The sequence below is a fragment of the Rhinoderma darwinii genome, chromosome 11 (genome assembly GCF_050947455.1).
Source record: "Rhinoderma darwinii isolate aRhiDar2 chromosome 11, aRhiDar2.hap1, whole genome shotgun sequence".
Taxonomy (NCBI): Eukaryota; Metazoa; Chordata; class Amphibia; order Anura; family Rhinodermatidae; genus Rhinoderma; species Rhinoderma darwinii.
In genome coordinates this window covers 9,610,196-9,637,690 of record NC_134697.1, presented here as the reverse complement: position 1 = coordinate 9,637,690, position 27,495 = coordinate 9,610,196, and the positions used below count along the sequence as shown (strand labels likewise).

At 42.2% G+C, this 27,495-nt stretch overlaps 1 protein-coding gene across 1 annotated transcript in view; it reads right to left on the bottom strand.

Moving 5' to 3' along the window:
• CLCN1 (chloride voltage-gated channel 1) overlaps window positions 1-27,495 on the bottom strand; it is a 69,563-nt gene that overhangs the window by 3,472 nt on the left and 38,596 nt on the right. Inside the window, exons 7-20 of the mRNA XM_075842324.1 lie at window positions 23,039-23,117; window positions 21,991-22,116; window positions 21,163-21,247; window positions 20,972-21,073; window positions 20,700-20,784; window positions 19,153-19,302; window positions 15,649-15,718; window positions 15,317-15,427; window positions 12,686-12,899; window positions 9,711-9,844; window positions 6,371-6,570; window positions 3,391-3,463; window positions 2,303-2,385; window positions 1,137-1,172 (exon numbers count right to left, since the gene is read on the bottom strand). Of these exons, the coding sequence (XP_075698439.1) occupies window positions 1,137-1,172; window positions 2,303-2,385; window positions 3,391-3,463; window positions 6,371-6,570; window positions 9,711-9,844; window positions 12,686-12,899; window positions 15,317-15,427; window positions 15,649-15,718; window positions 19,153-19,302; window positions 20,700-20,784; window positions 20,972-21,073; window positions 21,163-21,247; window positions 21,991-22,116; window positions 23,039-23,117 (1,548 nt within the window). The remainder of the gene's footprint in view (window positions 1-1,136; window positions 1,173-2,302; window positions 2,386-3,390; window positions 3,464-6,370; window positions 6,571-9,710; window positions 9,845-12,685; window positions 12,900-15,316; window positions 15,428-15,648; window positions 15,719-19,152; window positions 19,303-20,699; window positions 20,785-20,971; window positions 21,074-21,162; window positions 21,248-21,990; window positions 22,117-23,038; window positions 23,118-27,495) is intronic.

Below are 27,495 nucleotides of genomic sequence, written 5' to 3'. Positions count from 1 at the left end.
GGACTCCCTGTGCAGGCCGGCGTGAATACGTCACTTCATCATGCTGGTCTCGCCCGGAGGATGTGCAGCGATCCATCCATCGTGGGAACAGGGCAAGGTAAGTACAATATATATTTTTTGGGTGGGCTGTGTTTCAGTATACAGGGGGGAGGCAGGGTGGCACAATATACAAGGGGGCAGTGTAGCACTGTATACAAGGGGGGGCAGTGTGGCACTATATACAAGGGGGGGCAGGGTGGCACTATATACAAGGGGGGCAGGGTGGCACTATGTACAAGGGGGGTCAGGATGGCACTATATACAAGGGGGAGCAGGGTGGCACTATATACAAGGGGGAGCAGGGTGGCACTACATACAAGTGGGGGAGCAGGATGGCACTATATACAAGGGGGAAGCAGGGTGGCACTATATACAAGGGGGAAGCATGGTATCACTATATACAAGGGGGAAGCAGGGTGACACTATACACAAAGGGGACTGTGTGGCACTATATACAAGGGGGACTGTGTGACACTACTAAGGGGTGGCTGTGTGGCACTATCTACTAGGGGGCTGTATGGAACTTTGCAAGGGGGAGGGCTGTGTAGCGTTATCTACAGGGGGCTGTGTGTGGCACTATCTACTAGGGGGCCTATATGGCACTATTTACAAGGGGTAGGGCTGTGTGGCACAATCTATAGGGGGCTGTGTGTGGCAGAATCTTCAGGGGTCTGTGTGTGGTGCTATCTACTAAGGGAGACTGTGTGACACTATATACAAGGGAGGGGGCTGTGTGGCGCTATCTACAGGGGGGCTTTATGGCGATATCTACACGGGGGCTGTATGGCACTATCTACAAGGGGGAGGTGGGGGTGCTAGATACACGTGGGCGGTGACACTGTCTACAGGGGGGGCTGTATGGCACAATCTACAGGGGGGCAGTATCTACAGGGGACATTATCTATAAGGGAGGGCTGCGTATGGCACCTAGGGGGGGGGGGGCAGTCTCAAAAGTGTGCTATGGGGTCGAGTCTTTCCTATTTACACCCCTGGCAGTAGAGATGGTCCTAAACCTCAATTACATATTTAGTCTGGCTGATATTCCTGAGTAAGAAGATTGACTGGAAGAGCATTACTGACTTTTACGTGACTCTCACCTCTTCTGGTGTCATTGTGTCTTCAAGATCAGATTCCTGCAGATAGAAAAGAAGTTGAAGCTTTGAGCATTGTCCATGTCTTCACAATACAGGCTTTTTCTCCATGGAGAGTTTGAGGAACGTTTCCTTTGCTTACATAATCGAAAAGGTACATTACCTACAAGCTACATTACTTTGTGCCCATCTGTAGCATTTAGGACATTGATTGGGAGTTAAAATACTTTTTTTAAGTTTGTATTTATCAAATTCCAAGGAAAATCCAGGGTAAAGTTATCATCTGACCTGTCCCAGTGATATATTAGAAGATATTGGTGGTGGTCCAAGATCCATCGATTACAGATTCAAGAGGCCACATCTCTCTATAACAATGGTGTACATAGAAGAAAGTTGGCCCCATAACAAAGATCAAAATGGGGCACCATTATGGTGCCAGGTTTTTGCCACCAAATACTAGAATACTAGAAGGGTCTGGTGTTTGTGTCCCAATCGGCTCCCTTTCCATTACCCTTGGGACAGTTCCCCACCCCCTTGTTTGTTAACATTGCAGTTCCTCTGGAGAGGGTTGTCCTGTACAGGTTCGTGTCACCTACTCTTGTATCAAAGGTGATGGGACAACCCAGGGCTGGGCCCCCTCTTTCCAAGGTATCTCCATGATTAGCCTATATGGTATGTATGTATGTATGTATGTATGTATGTATGTATGTATGTATGTATGTATGTATGTATGACCTTGTTCTATAGACCACACTGCTTTGGACAAAGTCAGAGAACAAAATCAATGGAACCGCTCTACAAGTTTTGTAGAGTGGAGCTTGGTCGCTCTATACGACCACAAGAGTTGTGTTAAAAAATGTCCAATTCGGGAACCCTCATGAGATCTACAGGTTGCCAATGCACTTTCCCTTAGTGATTCAGTAGGGTCTCAGCTCATGGACCTCCTCCAATAAATTTTTGTGACGTGACACTGTGACATATGAGTAGAGGATTTTATACTAAGGACAGTTTATCAACGTCACCAGAATCCGTTGCAACAACATTATTGATATATAAACCCAATTGTCAATGTTTTTGAAAGACACCGGAAAACCTGGAGGAAAGCCACGCAAAAATTTAGAAAGCATTGTTCCATCGTGTCATTCCCACCTAAAAAAAAATGTCCTACTAACCTGTGGAGGGTCTTTAGGTTTGGCTTCTTTAGAACTACAGAATATTCCGGCTAGTGAAGAACGGAACCGTTTGCAGCAACTGTCTGAAAAAAAAACAAAAATATAATAATTTCAAAATAGTTCCCAATCCATCATCCCGTGACTTCATATGTTCCCTATGGTAAAATAAGTGACCTTATGCCTATCGCAGAAATTCTTACTGAAAAGTCACCGAATTTTGTGAAAGTTGCATGGTCGCTTAAACTTTCTTTCCTATAGAGCAAAAGCGAACATACAGCCTGGGCGGCCTGTCCTGCTGCAAAGGGCTCAGGGGGACAGGGGGGCCACTCTGGCCACATGGGCTTAAAAAACAAATATCCTGCTTCTCTCACACCCTTCCCCTACTCACAGTCTCCGCGGTCTCTCATAGATTACACAGACACTGCATCATCCCAGTCAGGTATTTTATAACCCCTTTCCTGCCCTAGACCACCAGGGATGTTACCATTAACCCTTTCACCACCCTAGCCCACCAGAGATGTTATCGTTAACCACTTAACAGCCCTAGACCACCAGGAATGCTATCATAAACCCCCTTTTACCCTGGTTTTTCTTGATAATTCCACGTCAAGGCTGGTTGAGCACATTGAACTAGCAATAGGCTAGTTAAAAATTGGACAGTTTTGGTAAAACGTAGCTCCCATACTTTTAAAAAGAGCAATTTCTGGGCATTTGTTATATAGGTTTTACTTGATCTCTGTAACAATCAGGTGAAATGCTCTGTGTCCTTACACTGAATAAAGCAGCTCTGCCTGCCTCATACACAGCAGGACAACCCAGCAGAAACTAAAGCACCAATCAGCCGCTGAGTTACATGCAGCCAATCATCTATCAGCCTAATCTCTCGATGTGTGTGCTGCTGGGTGACCTCCCCCAGGCTCCTATTCACCTGCCAAGGTCAGTTATTATGTGATCAAAGGGAGGGCCACATAACAATATAATAAAAAAAACTAAAAAATTCTAACCATCGTCCCATGAAAAGAAAAATTGAAGTCTTAGTCTGTCCTATAGTGAAGGGGGTGTTTCCTGTGACACCGGCGGGGTGTTACCTTGCTCTGCTGGAGTTGCGGGTGTCTGCCCTGAATTATTTGGGATGGTGGGACCGTTGCATTCTTCGATTGGCTGTAAGGAATAATATAGACACATGGGTTGTGAATATTTCGCTCTCCTCCACCAGTCGCCCCCCACCTGCCTTTCATCTGGATGTTAATACCAGCACTGTTATTCATTCCCTCTATGGCCAGCTGCATTCAGCAACGTGACTGAGATTTATAAATACACAATGACAATAATCAGATCGGATCCTGCGCCCTCATTCACGTCTCCGTATTTATCAGTTCCTGCAGCCGGAGCCACTCACACGTTTCCTAATTATCTACTTGTCCTTTTCATCTCTCAAAATGGACTATTATTTATCAACACCAGTCAAAAGTCCATCAATTCATTAAGCTGCTATGAAACATTGTAACGCAAAGCAAAATGAAGACAACCAATTTCAATGTATCCTATTGGGGCATATGGATGTCATAGAAGGGGTCCTCCACTCAGGACCCTTCATTATTAGACATAGCAGAGAGCAGTTCTCACTCTGGAAATTCCGGCCCATCCATGTATTAGAGGGTTGGCTATTCATTTGAATGGCCAGCATGTAATACTTAATTTTGCCTGTAGTGGCCACTGCAGAGGAAATACGGTATATGGCCATTTATGGTAGCCTGTATTCTGCATATGGAGCCGCAAAACACAGGCTACCGTAAAACATCTTGATGGTGTTTTAGTAATGCAATTATACCAGTCTCTTTGCATGAAGATGTAGCCGTCTTTATTTGGACTTTTAACGCATTAAATACACAGCGGCGAGATCCATTATCATGACTTTTTCAATGGCTTTTGTTGTGTGATATCACGCTGCAGCAAGTTATCAGAGTCAAGGTAATGATGGCTACATCCGTAACTGTAGCACAATGGTAAAATGTTTATCTCGAACTCCATGTTTGTGTAGGCTCTAGATTTTCGGGAGTTACTCCCCTCTTAGGTCCTATTCACAAGACAGGGATAGTAAACCGGGCTGTCAAAAAATTTAACATGCCCTATTTTGGGCCGCTCTCACGGCCGCACGGCTCCCATAGAAGTCTATGGGGCCATGTAAAACACGGCCGTCACTTGGATGTAATCCAAGTGACGGCCGTGCTGTCTGCCGCTCGCTCTCTTCCTCGCAGTGCGAAGTGTATATGAGAAGGAGGACTTTTTTTGCTGCAGATAGTGCCGTAGCTGTAGATAGCACCACCCCCCCCCCCCCCCGTAGATGCCCCCCCCCTGCGCTGTAGGAGCGGAAGCCCTCTGGCCGGCAATTCCGCTCCTAGAAGGAGCCCCTGATGTCACAATCCATATATGGACAGTGATATCAGGGGCAAATCCTGAAGCGGAATACCCGGCCAGAGGGTTTCCGCTCCTACAGGGAGCTACAGTGGCGCTATCTACAGGGGGGGCATCTACAGGGGGGTGCTATCTACAAGGGGGCAGTTGCACTACCTACAAGGGGGCTGTTTGGCACTATCTAGAGGGGGCTGTGTGGCACTATCTACAAGGACCACTGGGGAATATCTACAGGGGGCACTGTGGACCTATCTGCAGAGGGCGGTGTGTGGCATTATCTACAGAGGGCAGTGTGTGGCATTATCCCCGGAGGGCAGTGTGTGGCATTAAATTTATCCATCTTTAAAAGGGACAGGAAAAAAACGGATGCAAAACAGGTCAATGTCGGCCATTAAAAATGGAAACACGGCCCTATCAGAAACGGAATGGATGTAAAACGGCTGAGAAAAATGGACCAAAACGGACGTTTTTATCAGCTGACACTCGGACCCTGTCGTGTGAATAGAGCCCAGTCAAGGCAAAGTGAGCTCAGATTGGCTGAGAACATCAAAGCTTAGTGACCATAGCACTGACTGAAAACTCTGAATTCAAAACACAAGCCGAAGGCTCTTTACTGGAATTGGACATTCCATAATGAAGAATCCAAAAAAACTGGTTCAGAACAGAGATATAAGATTTCTTTAGACTAATATGGATTCAAGTCTGTCATCCCGACCCTATAGTGTAAAATGGTCCAGCAAGAAATAGAAGATGACAGTTCACAGTCCACCTGGAAGATAGGCCTCCGTCCCCAACAACATCTTAAGGTGCCCATACACATCAGATGGCAGTCGGTTGGACCGGCCAAATTCGACAGGACCGGCCGACTATCTGCTCTGTATGTGGGTCTCGACTTTCCTATGATGGCCGATGTTGGAGAAAAGAAGTAATTGGGCATGTTGGATTTCAATGTGCCCTATCCCTTGTTCCCGCAGGAGATAAGCCGCTGCCAGAAGAATCTAGCAGCTGCTTATTCGCCTCTCCCTATTGAATACACACGCTTGCTTGTCCAAGCCGAGCGTGAATGTCTGTGCGGGAGTCGGGAGAACTACCGAATAACGAGCATTTGACCAACAGCTTAAGTCTTCTTGACCTATTGTAGAACACGAATGGCGATACTGAAGTTGACATAAATTGTGTTGGCCAAGATACATTTTTCAACAAATTTCTGCCCACTTCTTCCTTGGGCATGTTGATTCTAATGTGTGGTCATCATCCTCAGTCATCAACCATCATAAACGGGTAATAGCTTCCAAGTAATAGCCAAAAATACCCAACATTTACAGATGTCACCAGCGGGATCGATCACTCTTGTCCAAAATGTTATACTCTTTTTCACCAGACTTTCATCTAATTGGTTTAGACCTCGTCAGTCTAATGCACATCAGGTCCATCAGGCCCCTTAACTTTTGGAATGATTTCATTGGCTACAGATTGATCTAGGTCTGTAAAGCCTCTGAGTGGTCCCAGGCTGGTATAGTTTTGAGGAAATTCTTATTTTTGTCTGTATTGTACCACAATATTATATAGAACATTGGATTGGCACCATATTGAGTGGCTGATTTACTTTCATACAATGTTCATCTCTTCAACTACTTATTGTTTTCTTCTCACCTCTTTCTTCTCCTCCTCCTCGACACCCGCTTCCTCTTCATCTACGTATCGGAAGGAATCCCGTTTGCCCCCGGGGCCTGCTGTCCTCTGCCCTTTGTAGGGTGGTGAAGACATACGCAGTCTTCTCTCCTTACTTAGGACTCTGTCCAATAAAGCCGCAATCTCTGTTCTCTCAATAGACCCCAGAAGAACCATACATGCTGCAGGAAGGAAAAATAATATAGAACTGTTTAACCAGGACCTAGTCCCTAACTTTTTATTTGTTAAATAGTCATGGAATATTTTGTCATATTAACTTGTCCTGATGTCACCTTGAATACACGATCTTTAAAGTGAAGCTTTACCTCTCGCTATCATCTGCTGTATTAGTTGTTTACATTGTCCAAAGAAGAAGTAAAACGTTTTTCTATCTGGAAACCATCAACAAGCTGCTATTGACTGATCCAGAATTTCTAAACTGCATAGAGTAAACATTTTACAATTTTACACTGGATTTTGCACTTATCAACATTCCCAATGTGTATCAAAGGAGAAGCTAATACTATAATCTATTATTAATACATTATTATTCCCGAATACATATGAAAAAACACTCAAATGTTCACAGGACTTCGCATTATACATACAGTACATATTCTTAGCTACATAGCAAAGGTAACATCAGGCCTTGAAAGGACTCACAGTCTTCCACCACTTTGCTCCTGTACCATTAGGCTCTGTTCACACACAAACTCAAAAACGTCTGAAAATACGGAGCTGTTTTCAAGGGAAAACAGCTCCTGATTTTCAGAAGTTTTTTAAGCCACTCGCAATTTTCGCTGCATTTTTGCTGCGTTTTTTTACGGCTGTTTTTCGAACGGTTTTCAATAGAGTCTATGAAAAACAGCTCCAAAAACGTCCCAAGAAGTGACTTGCACTTCTTTTTCGCGGCAGTTTTTTTACACGGCCGTTTTTCATAACAGCCGCGTAAAAAAAAGGCCCATCGGAACAGATCGCCATTTTTCAATGGGCAGATGTTTGGAGGCGTTCTGCTTCCGATTTATCGGCCGTTTTTCGGGCGTTTACGGCCCGAAAAACGGCCGAAAATAGGCCATGTGAACATATCCTAAGTCTACAGCCTATCAGCCATACCAATATGGTGGTTGACATCAGAAAATATTGATTATCCCGTTTTCTTTGCGGACAATGGTCTTTGGTCCCCTAAGCACCATCCCGCACCCAAGATCTGGAGTCAAGAAGTGGAGAACGGTCGGTCACCATAGATGTGGAGTCTTCTATGGCAATTACAAGCCAAATAGAAGATTCTATGGGTCCAAAAGACTAACCGGGGGCTAAACGTTGTTCCCTTTTGTAGGAAAAACACAATGTTGGCTTTGTGATGTCTGACTCTTTTATGTGGGTTCTCTTCTACAGAAGTTCTTAAAAGAAGACCATGAATCAAAATTTTAAGCCATCATGTTTTCCCATGGTTCCCTTTGCTTCCCAACATCCACATCTACTCACTACTTTCTATCACTGGACCCGCAGTTCCAGCTCTTTTATTCTCTTATATAGGCACTGAAATATAAAAACCCATCTCTTGACTAAATCTGAGTTTGTGTCTATTTGTAACAGATCAGTAAACGATAAGAAGTTAAGTTAAAGGGGCTCTCTGTTTTGAACAATCCCTACTTGTTAGAAGGGTCCATTAACGATAAGTTGATCATAAAGTGTCGTCCTGCTGGGACCCCCAATGATCAACTGTAATCTGTGGGAAACCTGTCTGTAAGTGTTCAATTTCCCTGCAGCACCACCTCAGGGGAAATGAAGCATTACACCTATTAACCCCTTCCCGTCGTAAACAACTTTTAGATTTTAATTTTCGTTTTTTCCTCCCCACATTCCAAAAGCCATTACTTTTTTATTTTTCCGTCGATATAATCCTATGAGGGCTTGATTTTTGTGGGACGAGTTGTAGTTTTTTGCAGCGCCATTTATTGTGCCATATAATGTAGTAGGAAAGAGGAAAAAAAAATATTTGTGGGGTAGAAAATGAAAAAAACAGCGATTCCTCCATTGTGTTTTGCGCTTCGTTTTTACGGAATTCACTGTGCAATTAAAACAACATGTTAACTTTATTCTGCGGGTCAATACGATTACGGTGATACCAAATATATGTTGTTTTTTCTATATTTTACTACTTTTACAAGTAAAAATCTAAATGTAAAAAATAAAATTTATTTTGTGTCGCCAAATTCTGAGAGCCGTAACTTTTTTTATTTTTCAGTCGATTAAGTGGTATGAGGGCTTATTTTTTGCGGGATAAGCTGTAGTTTTGAATGATACCATTTTGGTGTACATGCAAGATATTGATCACTTTTTATTCAATTTTTTATGGGAGATGAGGTGACCAAAAAATAGAGATTCTGGCGTTTACAATTTTTTTTTTTTTACGGCGTTCCCCGTGCGGCTTAAATAATTATATATTGTAATAGTTCCGAATTTTACGGACGCGGCGATACCAATTATGTTTATTTATTTATTTTTTTACTATGCTCTCGGGGGAAAATGGGAAAATTGATTTTTTTTTAACTTTTAATTTTTAAAATTTTATTTTACATTAAAAAAAAAACTTTATTTTGCTCATTTTTCCTTTTTTTCATTAGTCCCCCAGGGGATTTCAACCAGCGATCGTTGGATCGCTTGCACGATATACTGTAATACTAATGTATTGCAGTATATCGTCTTTCTGACAGGCCAGAAGCAGCGCTTAGTAGGAGCACAAAGATGGCGGACCTAGGGGCCTTCAATAGGCCCCCAGGCAGCCATAGCAACCATCGCCTCCCCGCGATTGCATTGCGGGGGGCGCGATGAGCTGCTAGAGGGGGTCGTCCCCTCTGTCTAATGATTTAAATGCCGCGGTCGCTATTAACCACGGCATTTAACGGTTTAAACTAGCGGGATCGCGCTCGAGAGTGATCCCGCTCATTACTGTGAAGTGTCAGCTGTAACATACAGCTGACACCCGCATCGTATGAAGCGGGTTCACTCCGTGAGCCCGTTCCATACTTCCCCTACCCGGCAATGACGTATGGATACATCAAACTTCAAGAAGGTGTTAAAATCAATGAATTTATTGTATAATAGAGAACAGGTCCTCCAAAGCTCTGTGTAACTGCTTTCTACTCTGGCGAAAAGATGAGGGTCGTGAACAAAGTACTGCCCCCCCCCCCCCAGCCCCTCAGAACCAAGAATTTCCTAAAAGGATTTTTTTGGGCTAAACTTTTGCTCTTATCTCACAATATTTTCACAGAATTATAAAAAAACAAAAAAAAAAACATTGAGAATTCGGCTGTCTTACCTCTAGACTCCACTAGAGGCAGGGTTTTATGGGAGCAGTTCTTCAGGACATTGAGAAGATCTTTGTAAGTGCAGTGAGAAGACACATAACGAACTTGACTCACCATAATATCCTCCACGAAAATGTTGTATTTACTGCCAGAAGAAAACAATAGAACATGAAAATAAATTGATGCATTATTTTTTCTCTTGTGTCGATCTCGATCTTCACTTGTGCTGATCTTGAATTGTTTAACATGTAATTGTCCCTTTAAGTTTCCATAAAAATGTAATGCCTCTCTAAAAATGAATTGGCAAAGAGTGTTACTGTCCGTTTAAGATTTTTGCAAGTCGACAAACCTAGCCGTATTCCCTCACATGAGCACATATCTGGCAGACGATCCTTGTGAGTATTTATAGACACAGATAAAATAAATCCTACAGGCAGCATGGAAGCCCTCGGGAATCATCTAATTATCGGACGCGAGTCTCTCCGAGGCGCAGTTGCAGTATAACTACTTTCTAGAAGCTCATACAAGGCAGACATTATAATAAGACAATTTTTGGAGACATTACATATGTTTGCCAAATTCTGTAACAATGACATTGCTGTAAAATTCAACAACACCTTTTGGGGGGCACTGTGTGTGGTTATAAAAGGGGCACAGTGATTATTGGGGCACTATCAATAATATGTGGGAATTCTGGCTATTATGGATCACAGTCTCTCTTATAGGGCTACTGTGGCTGTTATAATACCGTTATGGGGAACTGTGGCTGTTATGTAGCATTTAATGGGGTACTCGGCTTTCACTGTTATGGGGTAACCACATCTATCATTGTTTTTGGGGTACTGGAGCTGTAACTATTATGGGAGTACTGGGACTGTTATAATAAGTGTACGTAAGGTTCCCCTGACCAGAGCTGGACTACAGTATAGGCAAAAGGGGCAATTGCCCCAGGGCTTCTGTCATATATACGTTAAACAGTCTGTGACCTATATTACTAACAGTGGCATCCGCACCCATATGCTATTATGACATCTATGTAACGTATACATCATGAAAAGCTCTTAAAGAGATCAATGCACATACTGTACATTAAACAGATGCAAATGACGGATGCCATATAGGCTTCCATGTTAAAAAACTTACATATACATTTTTTACAAACTGACATTTACCAGTCAACTGAGACTAAAAGGACACTTTTGTGGCCTATGTCGGGCTGATGTAACCACAGGGACATGTTTAGTGTCTACCCCGGGAGCTTTCCCGGTGTACATGCTAAATCTACATCACTAATGTGTTGTGAACTGGTCCATACTCTTAATTTTCCTCCTTAAACTGGCCCTGCCCCTGACTGTTGTGTTACTACCCTACAGATATTGGTGGGGTCAAACCAAATTAGACTAGAAAGAGATCTCCCACTGAGTGATACTCATGACACATAACGCTATGTGTAATTACTGGAGCTAATTTTATACAGACACTGAACAATCAGGGGATGCAAGAGAATGTGAGCTCAGAAGCCTGTAGAATAGTGAGTGCAGCTCTGGAGAATAATACAGGATATAACTCAGGATCAGTACAGGATAAGTAATGTAATGTATGTACACAGTGACCCCACCAGCAGAATAGTGAGTGCAGCTCCGGAGTATAATACAGGATGTAACTCAGTATCAGTACAGGATAAATAATGTAATGTATGTAGACAGTGACTCCACCAGCAGAATAGTGAGTGCAGCTCTGGAGTATAATACAGGATATAACTCAGGATCAGTACAGGATAAGTAATGTATGTACACAGTAACTCCACCAGCAGAATAGTGAGTGCAGCTCTAGAGTATAATACAGGATGTAACTCAGGATCAGTACAGGATAAGTAATGTAATGTATGTACACAGTGACTCCACCAGCAGAATAGTGAGTGTAGCTCTGGAGTATATTACAGGATGTAACTCAGGATCAGTACAGGATAAGTAATGTAATGTATGTACACAGTGACTCCACCAGCAGAATAGTGAGTGCAGCTCTGGAGTATAATACAGGATGTAACTCCGGATCAGTACAGGATAAGTAATGTAATGTATGTACACAGTGACTCCACCAGCAGAATAGTGAGTGCATCTCTAGAGTATAATACAGGATGTAACTCCGGATCAGTACAGGATAAGTAATGTATGTACACAGTGACTCCACCAGCAGAATAGTGAGTGTAGCTCTGGAGTATAATACATGATGTAACTCAGGATCAGTGCAGGATAAGTAATGTATGTACACAGTGACTCCACCAGCAGAATAGTGAGTGCAGCTCTGGAGTATAATACAGGATATAACTCAGAATCAGTACAGGATAAGCTTTGTAATGTACGTACACAGTGACTCCACCAGCAGAATAGTGAGTGCAGCTCTGGAGTATAATACAGGATATAACTCAGAATCAGTACAGGATAAGCTTTGTAATGTACGTACACAGTGACTCCACCAGCAGAATAGTGAGTGCAGCTCTGGAGTATAATACAGGATATAACTCAGAATCAGTACAGGATAAGTAATGTAATGTATGCACACAGTGACTCCACCAGCAGAATAGTGAGTGCAGCTCTGGAGTATGATACAGGATGTAACTCAGGATCAGTAATGTAATGTATGTACACACACAGTGACTCCACCAGCAGAATAGTGAGTTCAGCTCTGGAGTATAATACATGATGTAACTCAGGATCAGTACAGGATAAGTAATGTCATGTATGTAGACAGTGACTCCACCAGCAGAATAGTGAGTGCAGCTCTGGAGTATAATACATGATGTAACTCGGGATCAGTACAGGATAAGTAATGTCATGTGTGTAGACAGTGACTCCACCAGCAGAATAGTGAGTGCAGCTCTGGAGTATAATACATGATGTAACTCGGGATCAGTACAGGATAAGTAATGTAATGTATGTACACAGTTATTCCACTGGCAGAATACATTCCACATGCGGTGTCTCACCTGACATGACATGAAGACAAGTCTGGTAAGTACGGCAATCTCTTTGTCTGGATTATGGAATCATAAAGACTGGGCTGAAGATTCTGAGCAACCACGTTGGCCATGATGACGGAGATGAGCATAGGGAGAATATGAGAGATCTGTCCCGTCAACTCAAAGCAGATGACAGCGGTGGAGACAGTATGTGTGACAGCTCCTGTAAGTGCAGCCGCACCTAAACAACAGACAAGGGGAGGGTGACAGGTAAAACTGCATGAGCACCACAATGTGACATGTAACTGGAGGATATCACGGACACTAAAAAACCTTCTATAGAAATGTGAAATAAAGGAACATTTTATATTCTCTCTTTAGTAAATGAACCAAGTAGAATATATCTGTCTGTGAAGATGAAGCTGCAGGCTGTATGCAATGACCTTCCATACATTGTGCCCCCTTCAATGCTGCCCTAGACAGTTGCCTATCCTGCCAACTGTGCTGTCCTGACACAAGGCACAATATTCATATGGTCATCAGGATTCACAGCACAGAACAGCACCACGTTTCCAGAATCCAATGGGATTTCAATGCAGAGGCAGCTGGGCATGTGCGTCATCTATATACTGAATCAAGAACTGGGACCCGCTCATACAAAACATCACCATGCGAGCCATCAATGTGACCACATGACAGGTCAGAAGATCCTATTATCAGAACACACATAAAGTTACAGGCAGGAACTTGCAAAAATATCATGTTCCTCTTCACTGCTGCTGAGCAGGGGTGGGGCTGTGACAACCGATCCGACTTGAAGAGAGTGATTGTCACTATTAAAACAATTTTTGTTTTCTATTATAATATTAGATTTGTTGTTGTCATTAAAATTTTATATAATTTTAACGTTTAGCTTGGAGTTCCCCTTTAAGGAAGTTCAATGTGGTACTATTGTCCGTTACCAGTATTCCACCATCACAACACAATAACACTTATAGGATATTTATCCAGAGCTGCGTAAATTAAATGTCTCCGTTCCTGGACTTATGCATACAGCTGCCACACTATAACAATGCCTCCTTCTATCCGTGGCTTTTGTCCTCTGTGCCAAGCTCCCGCAGCCAGGGGATTCCCACGCTTAATAAACCGCCATTTATCTTCATGAAGAATGCCAGTTCCCCAGGGCAAGAATTCTCAGAGCGGAGATTATTTGGTTTGGCATCAAAGTATTGGCACCAAAATGACCCCTGTAATGATAGAAGTGCTTCATCCAGCTACTCACAGCGGCTTTTGTTTAGTAAGAGTCGGCCTGTAGTTGTGCGCGGCACTTGCAGAAAACTTTGCTAACTGGTAAACATTACATAGCCATATGCCTCTTCATATTAAAGGGCCATTAACCCTAAAAAATCTATAGATATAGTTTAAGAAGTTCTCCACTTTTTTGCATTACTCCTTTTTTGTTAGATGGATCCCCCAGAAATGTCGATCACAGGGTTTCCTGTGGCTGGGACCTCCAGCGATCAGCTGCAATCTGCATAGGAAACCTGCAGCAACTGCTCAATTCCCCTGCAGTGCCACCACAGGAGAAATAAAGTATTACATGGTCCGCACTGAAATTAATGGGCTGTCTGTCTAACGGACACAGACCTGCCAGGTCTTACTATGTTTGTAGTTCTGTATCTATGATCCTGCTAATCAATAGAGGTCCTAAATAGGGGACCTACCTGTATTAACTCCCTTATAGGGTCTTGGTAAATAGGTTTTCTCAAATAGACAACCCCATTAAGTCAACTGGAAACTGAGAGAACTAAAGATAACATTACATACATTTTGTTAGAAGCAAATCAACAGTGAAATCAAGAGTTGACCGGCTGGGCAATGGAACAGACTGGTAATAGATTCACTCGATGTACGGGCACGAGTTCACCAATGGACTTCCTTACCTGCAGGATATTAGGCTCCTGGTGCAAACAGGGCTTCTAAAGGGGGGTTTCCAAGCATGTTGGTGTCTTTGATGAAGATGGCAAAATTCTATTCCTCATTATATGAACTGTCTGTGAATTTACAGACGATTGGTAGCCCTGGTTAACACTTAATATTCTTGGTGGCTCAGAATGGTGCAGGAGTTAGAGCCTAACATTTAATTTGATCTAATCCAAATAGATCCAAATGTTTTATAGGGGTCTGCTTTCCTTTACACCGCCATAGAGTTACATGATAACATTTTGTCTGCCTCCCGCTACCACTAGGGGGAGCTCACTGCATAAGGATTTATACAGCTCCAACTGAACTCTATCATAAATCCATCATAAATCCATATGCAGTGAGCTCCCCCTAAAGACAGCATAAATAATTTTTTAAAATCTGTTTCTCAGAAATTGCCCAAATGGGTGTTTCCTGGTACTAGAAAGCTCCCCCTCAGTACGCCCATGGGCTCTGCCCCACTGCGTGAATGCTCAGTCTGTTCCAGTACTATACCATATACAGATAGATATACTGTATATTTATTTACTAAGTCTTGTATAGTCTAGCTGTAATTATATAGCCCCCCAGTTACAAAAATAATCTGGATGACAGGATGACCATTACATACTACTACTACTATTACTACTACTACTACTACTACTACTACTACTACTACTATCAGGAAAAAGTTACCAATCACGGCATAGCCCCCAGGTAATATCTTGTAGACAATTCCATCAAAGAGAATTCCATTGGGGAAGAGATAGGCCATCAGCTCTCCAACAATTCTTCCGAAGGCAGCCCCTAGAGGAAAATTACAGATTTTTTTTCAGATTATACAATACATTATAAAATTGTATTACAAGATAAATAATAAATATACAATATAAATAAAATAAGAGAAGATACAAAACATATGACACAAGACCTCACATATCCTTGGAATCGACAGAAGGCGGAATCTTATTCCCAATACACCAATTAATTCCTGGTCCACATCTTCTCTTTCTTTATGTCTTACTCACCTAATATAAAGACCGGCATGAAGGCGCCGCAGGGGATCGGCATTGTTGTAGCAATGACAGACATCAGAAACTAGAAAAGAGAGACAACAAATATAAAGAAAAGAGACAAAAAAATCAGAGGGTCTTTAAATCTGCGTAGATTGGTTATTGCCATCGACAGGCAAGATTGTCAACAAGCTGGAAAACTGGAAAACAATTCGTTTTTTGTAATGTCAATGGGCAATTTTTGGGCAAGACAAGAGGCGACCTGAAGTTGAATGTGCCCTGTGCATTGCCTTCTATGGATGCTTTTCCCCTTTTAGTGCCTAAATAATGCAATCATACAGTGCCCAAATAATATTGCCCAATCAATAAACTAAGGAATGTAACTGCATCCTATGCAGCTGCCTTTACATAGCTTTTGGCACCAAGTGTGGGATCAGGAGTGCAACCTCTGGGTTCCCAGGCTATCATTGTCAGTGGTGCCCTATCCACAGGTAATCCTATTTTTAGGCTAGCCCTGGCCAGTAGCACAGATTATTGCAGAGAAGATATTGAATCTGTAGGCCAACAAGTCTAGTCATAATTTCTCGGGAGAAGTTTGCTCCTCCTCATTTCTAGAGTTAGTTATATCGATGACGTTTTTTGCGAAGTCCAAAACATGAGGTGACAGCTTGTCATATATATATTTATAACTGCGTTATCTACAGTTTTTTCATACATACATACATACATACATACATAGAGTTTTCAAAATTTCATCCACTTCTTTGGCTAACAGGTTGATTTTTGCCCATTATCCCCATGTAAGAACTCTGTAGGTCTCATTGTTTTCTTGCCACAAGATTACTAGGAGCTCTTAAAAGCTGTATTTTTCTTTTTGGTTTTATGCAAGATTTACTTTGCATTTTATGTACTGTATACAGAAAATGTATGTGAGGCTTCTCAAAGTTATTTTACTTTGAATTTCATGTTTCAGCTTTGTTGTAACTTTAAATTAATAAAAATAATTTAAAAAAAATCAAATCATCCACTTTGCTTCATTATGTTAAAGGGCTATTTTTATATATAATTAAAAGCTATGCAATTTTCCAATATATTTCTGTATTTATTCCTCATGGTTTTCAAGATCTCTGCTTGTTGTTATTCAGTAGGAACATTCATTGTTTACTTCCAGTGGATAAAATTCTGTCCTTGGTCATGTGATGGACACACAGGTGCTGGGATCATTAGAAGACACAGCTCATACAGATAACGTACGTGTAACGAGCCGTGCAACTGTGTGTCCATCAGATAACCAGAACAAAATTTTATCCACTGGAACTAAAAAATAAATTTTTCTACCGAATAACAACAAGCAGAGATCTTAAAAACTGTGTGGAATAATTACAGAAAAGTATATTTCAAAAATGTATAACTTTTAAATATACAAAAATAATGAATAAAAAAATAATATATATAACATATAGATATATTTATTTATTTATTTAATTAAAAAAGATATAAAGTTATTTGCTGAAACCGGAAACCCCTTTATGACGTATTTGGAGCCTTCTAGTTAACCTTCAGCACAGGAACGCACACAACTGGCACAAATAATAAGGGAAATGGAAGCCATAAATTACAGAGGTCATAAACCATGTGAAATACTGATGATATCCCAGTCAATAAAGTCCAACCCCAGATAACTACAAACAACGCTAAGAACATATGATAGGATAATTAAAGTACATTAACAAGTTGTAAAAAACAATCCACAGGCAAAATATTCCTTTATAACAAGGTCAAATTCCTGAAATATTGCCGTCTTTTATAGTGTTCATTGAGCTCTCACAATAGTTGACACTTTTATCTAGTGCTGTGTACATTATAAAGCTGCAGTCAGATAACACAAGATCACCCCATGGTTAATAGGTGATGGGGACAGTTCCTCCTCCCTCCTCCCCCTCCCTGCAAAGTTGTCTGTGTACATGTCACAGAGCATGCTCACTACACTTTCCCATAGAAGTCAATAGACTATTTCCTAATTTATTAACTGTTAATGTCCAGGAGCGTCTCCGAATGCAGACCTCTGGAGCTACTGTTGTAGCAGCTCAAATAAGAAGGTCTGGGATCTACAGGCCAATGTGTCTAGCAGTATTTATTGGGATGCAGAAGTTTTCTATACCTGATTAGTGAGCGCCCAATGGTTTTAAAGGGAGGTATTATAGAAATTACATATAGGGGTAATACCTGTGCAATTATTGCCTTTTTTTCAAGATTTGGAGATAGGAATGAATTCTTATAACTATGATGACCAATTGACCTTCAGCAACAAACACATATGCACACCACCCAACTTATAAAGAGAACCTGTCATCTGCCCAAAAAACTACAGCTGACATCTCAGATTGCAGGCGCCTCACAGATTCTGCTGCTTTTTATTTTTTTTCTTCTAGGCCCCACCGTTCCTGAGATATCGGTGTCGTTAGTTTATGTGCCTGATATGCAAATGAGGCCTTTGACTGTCAAGTGGGCGGTTACCAGTTATCAAGTGACAGGTGTTACCCGCCCACTTGACAGTCAAAGGCCTCATTTGCATATCGGGCACCAAAACTAACAGCACCGATATCTCAGGAACGGTAGGGGCTAGAAGAAAAAAATAAAAGGTGGCAGAATCTGTGAGGCACCTGCAATCTAACTGAGATGTCAACTGCAGTTTTTTGAGCAAGTGACAGGTTCTCTTTAGATCGCCATTTGTGGGACAGTATTAAGCCCCACCTCAGAAATGTCCATAAACCATCCAAAAAATGGCCAATTTGAATCATATTGACAACATATATAATACAATGAAGGCCCTTTTACACGGGCCAATAATCGGGCAAACGATAAAGCCCGTTCCCGATCATTGTCCTGTGTAAACAGGGCAATGATCAGCCGATGAACGGGCAAACGCTCGTTCATTGGCTGATTGTATAGTTTATGCAACCGAATATATTATCGTTGTCGGAGGCACATCTCCCTGTGTAAACATAGAGACGTGCTGCTGACATGATGGAAATTTATGAGGACGAGCGATCGGAGTAACGAGTGATCGGAGTAACGAGCGCTCGTCTCCATACATAGCTCCTTGTGAAAGAAGCAAATGAGCGCCGATCAACGATATGTCTTGTTGATCGGCGCTCGTTTACACGGCCCGTGTCGGGCCACGTAAGAGGACCCTAGTCCAAACCATAAGTAACAAACCATAAACTTGCTGAAATTACTACATGTTACTGGTTCTAGAGAGATAAGGGTTGGCCTCCAACTAGGATGGAACCATTTGTAAAGAACGCAGTGTGGGTGTAGACCTGGAAATAAGCTATTAATTACTACGCACTATAAAGCATAAAAGATCTGCAGTGCCACCCGTGTAGGCCGATTCAATATTCCATTTCCAACCATCTGACATGAGTTTGTATGTGAAGAAAGACATATCTATTGACGGATCAAAGGATTCAATTCCCAACGAGATACACAGTGTAAGTGCCACAAGGTGGACGTTACCTTCATGATGAAGAACAGAGGCAGAGTGACAAATACACTGATGTTGGGGGGGAGGAAGGCAGCGGAACGTCCCAGTTCAGAGGTGTTATCCATGTGCTTGGTCCATGTGTGGTTATCGAATAGCACGCTGATGCTCTCCCGGGGCATGAGCTGTGAGAACATCCAGGCAAGACAGAAAGAGTTAATGAGAGAGAGAGAGCAAGACATCCCGCCAGAGACATAGACAGAGAGCTAGAGACAGGTAGTGAGAGAAGAGATGGACAACATGCGGTGGTTTACTAGCTCTCTCTTTCTCTGTCTTTCTCTCCGAGAGAGAGACAATTCAATTAATATTTGGCTTCATTATACACCATGGGTTGGGTATTATGCGACTCATTGTCTTGGGTCTTCTTGCTGTGTATGGATGAAGTATCTACTGGGTTCTTTGCATCTAGACAAACATCAATATACAAGATCATTGAGCCCTATTTACATACACAGTCATATATATGTGTTTCCCGCTTTGTCTTAAAGGAACTCTCCAGTAAAAACTGATATGCCTACTGCAGGGCCTGAGGGGGAGGAGCATGACACAGGGATTTAAAGAGCACCAGAGATAGAAGTCATGCACCGCCCCTTCTGAACGTGAACTAGGTGTAACTCAGGGCATTTGTTTTTTCCTGGAGTGTTCCTTTAATCCCTTGCCGTAGGATATAATTTTAAAAGTTAGGTTCTTATTTATTTAAAGTTTGTCCACTTTGGACTATCCATTTTTGTTAGAAGGGTCTCCTGATAAGCTAATCATAGGGTATCCCGATACTGGAGCCTCCAGTGATCAGCTGTAATTGTGGAGGAACCTGTCAGAAAGTGTTCAATCTCCCTGCAGTGCCACCACAGGTGACATGAAGAATTACAAAGTTCCTGTTAAAATCAATGAACTGTTTCCTCCTGAGCAAGAGGCAATCTTTCCTGCTGCTCTCCGCTCTTGCTTTTAGATGTGGGTCCTGAATAACAGACCCCCATCTACTAACAAAAATGCTGTAATAAGGTATTTGAAAATCGGCCTTCTAAATCCAACAACCCCTTTAAGTAAGAGAAAAAGAGGCTTGCACACTTTCTCAGTTAAAAAGGTAGTATGAGATGACCTAGATTTATGTTCATGGATGGTCCATTGATGCCACAGAATCTTATCCTACAGGCATTAAAATATTTGTTATCTGTCTCCTACCTTGAAGGCACTTTTTAAGCTTAGAGGTTTGACTTTTTGAAAATCTCAATGAGTTTCTAATAAAATCCATCCTGACTAAAAAGTCCTGAACAGACTTAATCAGGGAGAAGAAGCTACAGTAGATAGAAGCAAAAAACAGACAAAAAGAGACAATACCAGGTCAACATGTACTCAAATAGGCAAGTCGGTAATTTCTCGATGCCATGGACTACCAGGATATGGGCAAAGGACTTATCACTGAGTCTTCAGGGCCAGGTTCACTTTACTGTATACCACTAACCGGACACAGTATAGGCCATTTTACTTGCTCTTTAGGTTCTCCGTGATTACACAGGCTTACCTCTCCGGCCATGAACTTCCCAAATCCCGGTGGAAACGTGAGCGTTGCAATGCAGAAAGTAACCACAGCCGGGTAAATGAAACGACTTGGAGATAAAAGGAAAGATAGGAACGGAAATTAACTAGTGAAAGAATGGTCAGCCTGCTGTGCAGACTTATAAAATGTGGGTGTGGCTTCTGCCATATATGGGTATGTCTTATAAGATGGGCGGGTTTTGTAATTAAAATTAATTTGCATGTTAGATATTTCACGGAATTTAATCATCAACTTACTAACGGCTCAGAAAACTGTTCAGGGTCTGGTTACGGCGGATTCCAAGCACTACCTGACGATTCAGGTACACGAAAAAGGCCCCAAGGAAACCGCAACAGATTCTGCACAAAAACATAATAAGAATTATAGTACTAACACTAACTAAAGGTTTCTAAAAAATGTAACTATAAGAGATTGGAGGAAGTTTTACCCAATTACTGCAAATGCAGGTAACTCCTGGAGGTCAAAGGGAAACTCCATGCGGAAATTGGTGCGGAAAAGGGCAGTAATGGTGACTGAAAGAGACAAGTTGACTGTGACTATTAAATTTCTTGAAAGATCTTACTTTCTGTAGGTAAACAAGAAGAGGGGAAGATCAAAAAGAATAAGGCCTAATACACACGACTATAGATTTTATCCCAAATGACGTATCCGTAATTGCGGATAAAATACTGACACATTAATTTCTATCGGCCACGGGCACCTTCCCGTATATTTATGGGCGTGTGACGGGGCCGTAGAAATGAGCCGCAAAAAAATAGGACATGTCCTATTTTTTGCATTTACGGACCGTGCTCCTATACTTATTACTATGAGCACGGTCCTCAAATGGAGGACATTCCGCGGCCTGTCCATGGAGTATTTACTAACCGTAAATACTGCACGGTCGTGTGCATGAGGCCTGACACATGACTACAGGATCACAGTTCGTTTGTAGTCTGTAACCATGGAGACACATAGGTCTTCATAGTAGATGTATACACAAAACGGTTGGAAATTTTTTTTTAAAAATCAAAACTTTTTGCTTCATTTATTTTTTTTAGATGCATTGGAGTCAGGGCAGGCAGCAGCACCCGGCACACATGGTGATCTGGGTAAACAGGGGGCTCACTTCGACTTTGTCACCGAAGAGTTTACATACAACTAAGGCCAGCCCTAATTGGAGCAATAAAACTTGCCCTATAAGTTTTAGAGTATTTACTATGTATTTTTATACAATATTTGTGGTGTTTGGGATAAGCAATGTATTTGAACCAACCTGCATCCTTGTTCCATACCGCAAGGACCCGGAAGATGAAGGCACTAAAAGTTGCTGCAAAGAATCCACGCCAATAGTTTCTCACCGCAAAGTAGGAGGATGTGACCTCAATGCTGAACAAGACACCTATACAACAATTCACAGCAACAAGGGAATATTATTACACATCAGCGAATTCATTAATAGAAAGATAAGACAAGTCAGAGCACTGGATGCCGCACTCACTCATTACTATAGGTACAAGTTGAATAAAAAAAGATGGATGTCCAAAATGTTTAAATTAATCCCATAACCAAGGTGTAGGCCACCGGAAGTCTTCTTAAGAGGTAACTGTGGTTTCACAAAACTTTTGACTTGTCATAGTTTCATGTCAGAAGTTTTGATCGGTGGGGGTCCAGGTGCCGAGACTCCCACCAATCTCTGATTAAAGCCTCATGCACGCTTCTGTTTTCCGTCGTACGGCCGCTAATGACGGATTCGTGAAACACGCACCGCACCCAGATGATTTCCGTGTGCAGTCCGTTGTTGCAAAGGAACAAAATAATGGATTGGCCGAGACTGTTAAGTCAAAAACGGACAGGAGTAGGACCTGTCCTATTTTTGTCGGAATGGCCACACTGTTCCGTTAAAACAAAGTTATGGCCCCATAGAAATGAATGTGCCAGTGTGCTATCCGTTAAAAAAATGGATAGCACACTGAAGAAAATAACTGAAGTGGGCATGAGGCCTAAAGGGGACAGAATTGGTCAGCTGTGCCCAATTGGATCCCATCGGTCTTTTCTGCTAGCTTTGGAAAAGTTGGGTTAGCATTGTACAGGCCATAAACTTTCTATGAGCCTATATACCACTCTACTCAGCCATTTTTTATATAGCAGTTGGTGGAGGTCTCAGTGCCCGGACCTCCACCGATCAATACTTCAGACATGTCACTATGACATATCTCACATAGAAGGGGCAGGACAGCATCAACTTGTGAATATATTACATATTATATATACACATTAAAAAACATCCACCAGTTCTCACAACATATAAGAATAGGACTTGCCTCCTAATGGGGTTCCAAAGCAACAGCCAACACCAACGGCGCATCCCACAGTGAGTACGTCAGTGTAATAATACGCCTGCTACTGATAGGCCATGAGTGACCAGAAGACACAACCAGGAGATAGCAAGACCACCAAGATATGGAAGACCACAAAGTGATGAGATATGGTGATGGATACAGTATACCAAGTGTCAGGATGGAAACAAGATATTGGTGGGACAATGACATAACAAAAAGGGTCAACAGGGAGATGAAATGTTGACAGCAGATGATGGAGGGAAAATGGTACCATAGACAGAACCAAGGAGAATAAATTCCATACAAAAGAAGACAAATGACGCACAAACCATAAAAAGAAGAAGAAAAGAAAAGAAAATCAGCAAAGACCTCATGACAACCCTGAGTCTTATAGAATGCTATGTGCATGCTGCTGGAGAAGATATCAGATCCAAATGACCAGGACTGATGTCTTCCAACTTGGGAAAAGGGAAAAGCTAGTTGGTGGAAACCAAACACAATTGCATGCAAAGAAGTTTAGACTGGATACAAGCAAGATGCAAGGAACAGGAGGAAGAAGAAGAGATGAAGATGAAGTAAGGGTAGTAAGGTCAAAATGAAGTCACTGTCATTCTGAAGGGATCTACATGAGATGCAACTTTTTGATTAGCTAAAACCAAGCTTGTTTATTGTGTGACTTGATAGTCTAGTTTTTCTAATGAGTCCATGGACAAATGGTGGCCACACATTAGATAAAATTAGTCATACCTGCCGTTTTCAGCGGGTTTCTCTTCTCGAGCGTGCATGTTAATGGGGTAGTTGAAAGGAATAGCTGATAGCTGTCTTAAGTGTATGGGCACCTAATGGCAACATTTTAATACATTACTAAATCATTGGCTGGGCTGAGGTAATATTTATTAGCCTGACATTATAAGCCCATTACCTATCTTCTTGTATGAAGCCCATTGGCCTAATATCTGCTACCATTTCTAGTTCCTTGACCCAACCCTTGAGAAGCGGAATATCTCAAGAGTCAAGACTATCTGAGGACAGGTCCCAAATTTTGTACCTTCAGAAGACGTTAGGGGAACTTTCTTGCTTGTGGACAGAGTTGAGCAGAACATAGCATGGTTCGGGGCGATATTTTCCAACTGTTCCCAGTTGGAGCAAATTTCCAATCACTTGGGCTAGCCACGCTGGGGTCATGATACAAAGGAAATTCTACTGACTGGTATTTCGAGACTACTACATCATTATACTGTGTTGCTCACGTAGCTGCCTCCGGTTGACAGAACATATAGGCAGAAATGAGGGGAAAAACAGAGGTCAAGAAAGTCATCATAGATGCGGGAAAACTAGGGTTAACATATATAGGCAGCACTTGCCTCCAAGTGGTGCAGCAAAGCAACATCCAACCCCCACAGCACAGCCAGCGGCCAAAAGATCCAGACTTCGGTAGGGGTCCTGAGTAAGGGTGTTATATATGTGAATGTAGGCAAAAGTTCATAGATGGAATTATTATTACATGCATTCTTCGTACAATAGTTGACATCTTTCACAATGATTTTGTACCAGAACTTCCATAGTCTGAGTAATATGTTTTATAGAAACCAGTGGTCTCCAATCTTTGGCTCTCCAGCTGTTGCGAAACTACGACTTCCAGCATGTCTTGACAGCTGCAGGCTGGGAGTTGTAGTTTACAACAGCTGGAGAGCCACAGTTTGGATATAGCTGATATTAACAAAAGTCTCTGTGTAGCCCCAGTCTAATACGGAGTGATAAAGTGAGGGTCACTCTTTCTCACCCTTTTACTTTGGCCCAAGTAATGGAAAGTTCTACTAGCCAAGAGGGTTGACTTGAGTATCTGAGAAATTATTGATATCTCCAGAGACAATGGTGCTCAAAACAAAAATCCTCCAGTCAATCCCAGTTCTGTAGGCAAAATGTTATTTTTAATTACAGAGACTAGAGAAGAGTGGCCAGACGTGGCAAGGCAACCGTAACTCAAATGACCATACGTGACAGTGGTGAGTTTAGTTGTTGACCATGTGTTTCTATTATTGTCACAGTCTACAAATTTATTAAAGCTGGACATAGACGTGAGATTGATGCCCTCTTTCTGTTAACCCCTGTTCCCCTTGGAGATATGGGTAGGTGTGGACCTACATGGAGGATAGACTTCCAGGGTCTCCAGGGGAGACCGAGTTGGAGATGGGAGAGAAGAGGCGCGATATTCTATTATCAATGAATGATAGGAAAAGCGTAGAGACAGGTGAGTTTACGCTCACCTTTTTCGGAAGGTACAACATTTTGTAAAGATTTTTTCGTAGAGGGGTGCAAGCAGTCTATGGCCAGGTAATCGGATAACCGGGTCCACGGTGTCGAGTGTCATCTGCAGGGGTTCATGCTGAAAGCACAGTGGGAGAAAGAAGGGCACAGACGGGTTCCATAGTGTGATAACGTAACGCGTCTGTGCCCTTCTTTCCCCTACTGTGCTTTCAGCATAAGGAACCCCTACCGCTACAGATAGGCGGCACCAAACATGTCTCGGAGTCACTTATTCCCGTGCCCTTAATAAAAAATGCAGCCTTGGCCAATTCGAGCATGTTTATGGAGGAGTAAAGCGGCATAGCTGTCAACCAAATGAACTTTCTGCCAATAATTGTCTTATGCCTACAGCCATCTTTACACCAGCAGGTCAGCACACCGTGTCCCAAAACATAAGTCACCTCAACCTGGTTCCACAAACACAAGGAGTTCAGTACCGTCCCCAGATCTCGATCCAATAGATAATCTTAAGGATGTGGTAGAGTAAAGATTGGCAGCATGAACGTGCTGCCAACAAGTCTCCTCTCCACCAACTGTGAGATGCCATCATTTCACCATGGACCAGAATCTCTAAGAAATATTTTTAGCACCATATCGAAATTTTTTACACCTACCACCAGTGGTGGCAGCAGACAGGGGAAAGAAGGATATTGTTCTGCATGTGCATAGGATGTAAATGAGTGGCAGATAAGAGATCCTCCAAGATATATAGAGTGGGATCACAGGGCAGCTGTATTTTTATTGGGGGAGGTTCTGTGCCCGCCGATGCTAAAATAAAGGGACCCCAGCAATTAGCAGAAACCCCTTTGACCATAAGCTCAAGAATCTGTGCATCTCCTAAAATCTTCGAGCTTAATGTTGACCCATTGGACCGTGCACAGTGCCAATGCAATGCAGCAGTCCGAACGCTGGCACCGCCACGGAAGATGAGGACAGGTTCTCTCATCAGACTGGAGCAAAGACTGTGTATATGCACTGGCAATCTCCTATCTCTTTAATGGCAGATATGGAAACAACTCAATGCACTCACTTGGTTATTTCCATATTGCCCAAGAGTTAATAAGTAAAGAAGTAACTTGGGTTTGCCACTTTTCCAGCTAAAATAGCAATGGCATTACACATATAGTCAACATCTCCTGCCAATGTTACCCATAGGTCCCTTGGGAACTGAGTCAATACGGTGACAGTCCTTACGGTTTCGTACTATGAAACCATAGGGGCACCTTGTGTCCATAATATGGCATCTGATGCAGCATGCCATGATTTTTTTTTCTGTGGGATTCGGTATGGATTCCACAGAAAATAATCTGTTTATTATTCTGTATAGAATCAGAGGCATACAAGAATATAGAATGACCCCGTAGACTAATGATCATCGCCAGCAGTGTTTGCCACACAGAAGACGATGGCCGCAGGTGAAAATCCCCCTTAAAATAAAACTAGACATGTAGATGACTTCTAACACACTAAAAAATGTAAAAAACATTTTTGAATCTTAAATCCAAAAATCCTGTTATTTTTACTATGAATAAGGTTATTGTTTATTAAAAAAAGAGTTTTCCGGGACTGTAATATTAATGGCTTAACTTTAGGATAGGTCATCAATATCTGATCCGTCCGGGTCCAACAACCAACAGCTCCAACGATCTGCTGCCCGAACAGGCTGGAGCGTTGGGTCCCTTCAATGTTTACTCAGACACAGCGCCATACATTTGATTGTGGCTGTGCCCGGTACTGCAGCTCGCAACAGCTCAGTCCTATTCAATTAAATGGGACTGAGCTGCAGTACTAGGCACAACCATAATCAAATATACGGCGCTGTGTCTGAGTAAAAAATAAAGGGGCAGCGGTCCATTCATGCAGCTGACGGACTGGGGCGCCAGGAGTCAGAATCCCCACCGATCAGATATTGAAGGCCTATCCGAAAGAAAGGCCATCACTATTACAATCCCGGAAAACACCTTTTAATGTGGAAATGATGTGATGAGGAGCAAGTAGGAAAATTCAGAGGGTGAAGTCACAATTTTTTGACTGTTAATGCAATTCATGCTACATAATAGGGTTGTACATAAATGCCTTAAAGGTACTAAAATAATATTACACCTGGTAACATTGGTCATATATGTAAATCA